The sequence below is a fragment of the Salarias fasciatus genome, chromosome 22 (assembly GCF_902148845.1).
Source record: "Salarias fasciatus chromosome 22, fSalaFa1.1, whole genome shotgun sequence".
NCBI classification, from domain to species: Eukaryota; Metazoa; Chordata; class Actinopteri; order Blenniiformes; family Blenniidae; genus Salarias; species Salarias fasciatus.
The window spans coordinates 20,306,726-20,313,131 of NC_043765.1; the positions used below are offsets into that span (position 1 = coordinate 20,306,726).

General features: G+C 42.6%; 1 protein-coding gene across 1 annotated transcript; it reads right to left on the minus strand.

The window, feature by feature from the left end:
• Nucleotides 1-4,554: 4,554 nt before the first annotated feature.
• LOC115409820 (CD59 glycoprotein-like) lies at nucleotides 4,555-5,599 on the minus strand (the record flags this gene model as incomplete). The annotated part of the gene is made up of 3 exons (XM_030121097.1): nucleotides 4,555-4,718; nucleotides 4,917-5,024; nucleotides 5,518-5,599. Coding segments are annotated over 3 exons (354 nt in total), but the record flags the coding sequence as incomplete, so codon positions are not given.
• Nucleotides 5,600-6,406: the final 807 nt, after the last annotated feature.

The following is a 6,406-nucleotide window of genomic DNA, read 5'->3' on the forward strand; positions in this document are numbered from 1 at the left end:
TCTGTGCAGATTTTCCCTGATTACACTCAATTCCTCCCAGAACATTGAGAAACCTGGATTTAAGGCTAAATGGTCACTTTATATGACCTGGAAGTGTGAATGTGCGTGTATCGCTTGCCTTTCCATCTTCGACACCTCTTTATCCAACAGTAAACACACACGTCTTTTAGCTGTCCTGCCAGTGTCGGGCTGTTGAACTACTATCTTAAAACACTCAAAACTCAATCCACACCAGTCCAACTCAGACTTTGAAAAGTCATTGACCGACGATGACGATATCTGTACCAAAACCTTTTTGGTTGCTTTCCTACCCAATGAGATGTGTGTTTCTGTTGACGAGGCTTTACTAACATATTCCCTTGATGTGCAGTGGAGGAATTTTCACACACATTTCAACAAAAAGTGTTTCCGGTTTATGTTTGACCGGGACAGACAAAAAGACTTTCTGTGGATCGAAGCCAGTGGCATGAAAACGTCCTGGATGTCACCTCCATGCTCAGAGTTCAAGTTTGTTGTGTTGTGTGCACTCGTCTGATTTCAGAGTGTGTGCTTGTCTCACTGTGTGAGCAGAGTCTGCATATATGTGTGTGTGTGTGTGTGTGTGTGTGTGTGTGTGTGTGTGTGTGTGTGTGTGTGTGTGTGTGTGTCAGCCCCTGAGGTATAATCTTTTCCCCTTGTACTCCCGCTGAGCGTCTCTCTCCCCCAGATCTGAGCCTGTACCCCCGACTGGGACAATGAGTTTGTGTTTTGTGTGTGTGTGCGTGTGTGCGTGCGAGCCAGTATGTGTGTGCACGCATGCGGGGGTGCTTGCGTGCATGTTGCACAAACCCAGGAGACGCGTACCCCATGGGAGCGCCGACACACACATGCCCGAGGGCCTCCGAGAGAGCGGAGAAATAAATGGGATGAATGAATGGAAAATTTAGTTTTTAGAAATCCAACCAAGTGGATCTGCGGGCGAGGGTGAAGCCAGGCAAACAGTCTAATGTGAGTGTGTTTTGTGTCAAATTTATTCTCCGCATTAGAAGATGTAGTGGAATTCTTGAAGCTGTGAAGGAACTGAAGAGGACATAAAAAAAAGAGGAAGTGGAGTGAACAGATGAAGCTGAAATAACAATTTCTTTGAGTTAATTGGATTAATAGGAAGCTAAATTAATGTGGGATGATCTGCCTTGTGTGTGTGTGCGCGCGTGTGCGTGCGTGTGCGTGCAGGCAGTAGTTGAAAAACGGAAAAAGGCAGATTTATATGGACAGAGAAGGAGAGAGATTTGTAGTAACGAAGAAAGGAGGAGACAAAATCCTCAAGGGGAAAAAAAAAGGAAGAGAAGACGTTCCTCCTCTCTGTCCTGGTCTGAAACTAATTGGTCCAGGATTAAAAGAGATTAAATTAAAAAAAAAAAAAAGAAACACACACGCACACACACACAAAAAATTATACAGAGCCAAGAATTATACAGGTCTGGTTTCCATGGCAATAGTCTGCAGTGCAACAGTGCAAAAGCAACAGGGAGAGAAAAATAAAACCAGTTGCTGCCTTGATTACCAGAATGACACAGTTACAAACCAGAAATACAGAAATATTTAGAGGAACGACGCTCGTTAGAGCAGGACAGGTAGCAGACCTGTGGATTTGCCGCTGCACTTTCCCTGGCTTCGTGGCCCCGTTGAAGCAGGAAGTGCACTGCAGGACCGGCTTCAAGACCAGACAGGAGTGTATTCTGCTAATTCAGGTTTGTGGACACACTCATACTGAAACAAAGCAACGTACATAAAGCAGCAGGAACATCTGACCTCAGAAAACTGAGTGGCTTTGTACATATTTGTGACTGTGACCCAGTATTTAGAAACTAATAAGCAAGATGGTGGGTCTGCTTCATTTAAAATGTGGTTAAAAAGTGTAAATTAATCATAACAATCAAAATAAAGTTCTCAAACACAGCATGTTCTAATAAACAGAATGTTTGAGGCAGAATATGGAGTAAGTCAGTTCACACACACACATAAGTCCCCGACTAATTTTACAGGAAGTGCTGCCATAAAAATCAACTTTAATTGGTGGCATTAATCACAAAAACAGCCTCTCAGTGGGAGAATTGTTTGTCTCAGTCAATGCACGCGGCATAAGGAAAAAACAGGAGTCCTCTCATAATAATTAAAATAAACGAAAATCCTGCTCAGATCCAGTAAATGTGGATCGAAGCTTCAGTGATCAGATGGACCGGTGATCCATCCACACAGCCAGCTGAGCCCAGATCAGCTCCTGCTCTGAGTGACGTGTTCCAGAAGATGAGTGGATGTAGAGCAACAAAGAGAAACTTCCAGCATCTGATCCTGTGGACGTGACTGTTTCTCAAAACCGTTAAATTTCAGTTATTTTTCTGAGGCTTCCTCTTGTCTCGACATTTGAAAACATCTGCTGTTAATTAAAAAAAAAAAAAAAGAAGACCTGTTCCTCTTGAAAAGCAGCTGATGCTCTGATTCTGGCTGATGTTTGTGGATCTCAGCTAAAACTCAGACATGCGCTGCTCAAGGCTTCAAATCCAGCCCTGTGTACATTTCAACAAAGGCTTCAGCTCGTCAAATGTTTTCCTTTTTTCTTTTTTTTTTTCGCCTTTGGTGTCACGTTGCCGGTTCGCCTGTGAAAAGCAGTCTGCTCTGAAGCTGAGAGCTTTTCTGCCTGTCAGTCTCAGTAGCTGATCAGACCGGCTGAGACATCACTTTTCCCTCTTTTTCCCCTCCTTCATTGCCTCTGAAATGTCTTCGTTAGTCTTCGCTGAGGATTCTGAAAACAGACTTGTGCATCTATGATGAGAAGGGAGAGACATTCCACTTACAAATGGCTTGTGTTTCTCAAATACATCTATTATTTTCTACTCTGTTCTGTTGTGACAGACGCTAAAGAGTTTCCTCAAACAGCTGATTTTAATTTTTTTGTGGGATTTATCAGCAGTACTGAGCTACCTATTTTTAAATCTATCTATCTTTCTATCTATCTACTACACACACACACACACACACACACACACACACACACACAGACACACACGTGGCGGTAACCTCCGCTGCTCAGCCAGATGTTAGTTTTGAGATTTCGGTGTAAAATCTAGTGTGAAAAATGTTTTTAATTATTGAGCCACCTGGACGGGGCTGTAGCATATTGCACACAAACACACACACCCGGCGCTGTTGATCTATCTCTGTGGGGCTTCCTCTGATGTGTCTTACCTCTTCCCCTCACCTCACTTGTAATAATTAAGCTCTCAACCCTTAATTTTTAATCCAGAACCCCTAACCTTGGCTCCCAAACCAAATTCTCACTCTAAAATATTTGTGAGAGTCCCACCAATATTTAGAATTTTGAATGAAATTGGACTGAGTCAGTTTGAAGGACTTTTCATAAAATGCCTGTCATTATGTCTTTCTTCTTTCTTTTCTTTTTTTTTTAAGCCAGAGAACCTTCGGAGAATAGAATAACCCACTCACGCAAACACACATTGTTTCAGGTAACAGATGCTGCCTTTCTCTTAATTAAAGCCAACAAATTAAGATGGCGTACTCACCCAGCGCTGCAGAAACGGGTCCCAAACACACACGTTGCTGTCTCTTCCACCTGACTCCATAATTGGCTTTTTGGGAATACAGTTTGTTGAGAAAGTGAGTTTTGTTTCAGTCGTTATTTGATGGCTGCAGCGGACGCTTTGACCGTGGCGTTTGGTTTTCTGTTTCACTTCCTAAATCCTTTTGAGATCAAGGGTTTGAATCCCACGGTCATGGGGGAGACGGCGTGCACCTCAGGACGCTCGGCCACAAAAAGCTGCCTGGTGTTGATCCATCTGCTGACGTGATTCAGGTTTCTTTGTCTCACGCTGCTTGTTGGTCTGTCTAATGTCAATAAAAGAGAAAATATCCGCTCCACGCTTACGGGAGATGCAGCCACTGCCTTGAATAACCAAGTATAATTGCAAGTGTCCATCAGTGCATTTACTTTTTTTCAAGTTAAAATGTTGGTTAGGTTTGTCAGTAATTTGAAAATAACACAGGTTTTGGCTGCAAATGTAGTATTTTGGACAACAATGTCACATTCCTTCCTCTGCTTGTGTGACTTGTGACAGATGAAGGGTTTTCTTGTGTGCACTCGGCCTCTGGAGTCCCTCTTTGTGTCAGACAACAATCAGAAAATAGGGTGCAGATTTTTTTTTGCAGGGTGGATAAATGCAGGAAGACATCTGGTCTGCGACAAACTACAGCAGCGTGAGAGCGCAGCAAACCCTCCAGTTTCCCTCTCTGCGTGTCCCTGGCATCGGCTCAGTCAGATGGCGAAATGCTTCATTGCTGCTTTGTTCTGCTGAGAGTCTGATCTTAAAAGTGCACTTCCTCCACCAAGACGTACGCTCTTTGCAGAAACTCCAGTAAACTGTGGCTGAACTGAAGCATAGTTGACTTTGTAATGATGTTGAGAAACAAGACGATGAGGAGAAGGTTACATGTAAGAATGAAAAGAGACCAAAAATCAGGATTTTAATGTTTTATTTCTCACATCTATTTATATTTTTTTTACTTCTTTTGTGAACCAAATAACCACTGGAAGAAGCCTTTTGCTCGACCGTTGCAGAGTTTTGACTGACAGCAGGAAAAGGTGAATTCAGGAACCAGGTATCTGACAGACAGAGACCTGAAGTCACAGTCCGAGGACCTCAGGCATCCAGTGTAGATCATATCTGAGGAGAGATGGAGCAAATCATCAATACTCGTTCATATTTGTCACAACAGGTACAAACAACTTCACTAATAGATCTCATTTATCCTGATTTTTTTTTTCAGTTTAGTTTTCAACATATATTACAGACTACCTGTAATATAAATGGAAAAGCTGTTGCGTTTTTGCTGCAGGGGGACACTTGATGAAGCACTCTTACCGCCGCTGGTGAGTTTGAGGCAGCTGTCTTCACCTTGGCTGCACTCCTGTTTAACCTCGCAGCCGCTGGAGGAGCCGTCGGGGCAGGAGTAGCACTGCAGCGAGCGGCCTGCAGAGGCAAAAGCACCTGGCTTTACACACATGTTTACTGATGCAAAGTTAAAAAAAAAAAGGTTTTATCTCAAAGGTAAAGATTTCTCACAGAAGATACCGGTTTGATTTAAGTCCACCTTCTGGGAATGTAGCTAAAAAACGACCCTCACTTCATATTTTTAAAGGCAGGGCCACTCAAAGACGGAGCTTCATATGATTTTATGTCTTTTCTTTCATTGTATTTCAAAAATTACACTGTAACATTGTCAATAAACCAAAGCTGCAACACAGCTGTGCACAGAGCAGACAGGGTGTCATCAGGCCGCCCATAAAATGTTATGAATGAATATTTATGGCGTGAGAGGGACACATAAAACACAACAGTAAGTGTTCTGCTCAAAAGGTTTCCACAGATGATAACATCTGTAACTTAAAAGAGTAAGAAGTAAAAAAAAAAAAAAAAGAAAGAAAGAAGCTTGGATGAAACAGTTTCTCCTCTCTTTACTTACCAGATCCGAACATGGCAAAGCTGACGGCCAGACAGAAAAGCACAGAGAGCTTCATCCTGAGCGAGAGCGCTGTCACGTCTGAGAAACAAGTTTATTCGTGTCTCTTCATCTTCATTTCATTTTAATATCAGAATTTTCTTTCATTTACCAACATTTACAAACAATAGCAGAAGAAGAAGAGGAAAAACAAGACGTACCTGGGATCAGTTATTGAAGAACAACAACCTGAACCAGTCTACAATCCAAATGACTCAATGGTGAATGTAGGAGAGGTACTCACTTCATGGGAGGGAGACCTTTCATGAGAGCACAAGCAGGAAAAGTAAACAACCATGTTTGGGTTCAGAGTCTGTGTGTGGATTTGACTACAAAGAAAACATTTTACACAAGTAAAATCACTACAGTTTCCTTTAAACGCTCGATTCAGAAAACCCTCATGAATGGATGACTTGCTGTAAAACATGACATCCGGGAGAATCTGTGAGATATTCTGGCACAAAAAAAATTAACACGGAAGAGAGATAGAAAGGAAGTAAGGAAGGCAAATCAGCCGGTTGCAACAGACGTTTCGACATGAAGAGACGGTCCAGAGCTCACTCAGTCACCTGCTGGGAAACTGTTATTGCTGCTCGGTTTGACCTAAAAGTCAGGAGAAATATTTCTGTCCGTCAGTGGGGGAGAGGAGTCAGCACATTTCAGCTTAGGGAAATCAGTGTAAACCTGGATGAATCCATAACAAACACCTTAAGGAACGGATAAACAGGCCAAGCAGAGGCATTTAACGAAAGGCTTCACGTGCCAAATTTCCTCTGCGATATTGTAAACATGTTACCCAGTGTTTTCCAGAGTTTAGCAACGCTGCACTGCATCTGCGGTCTGGTATATCTGA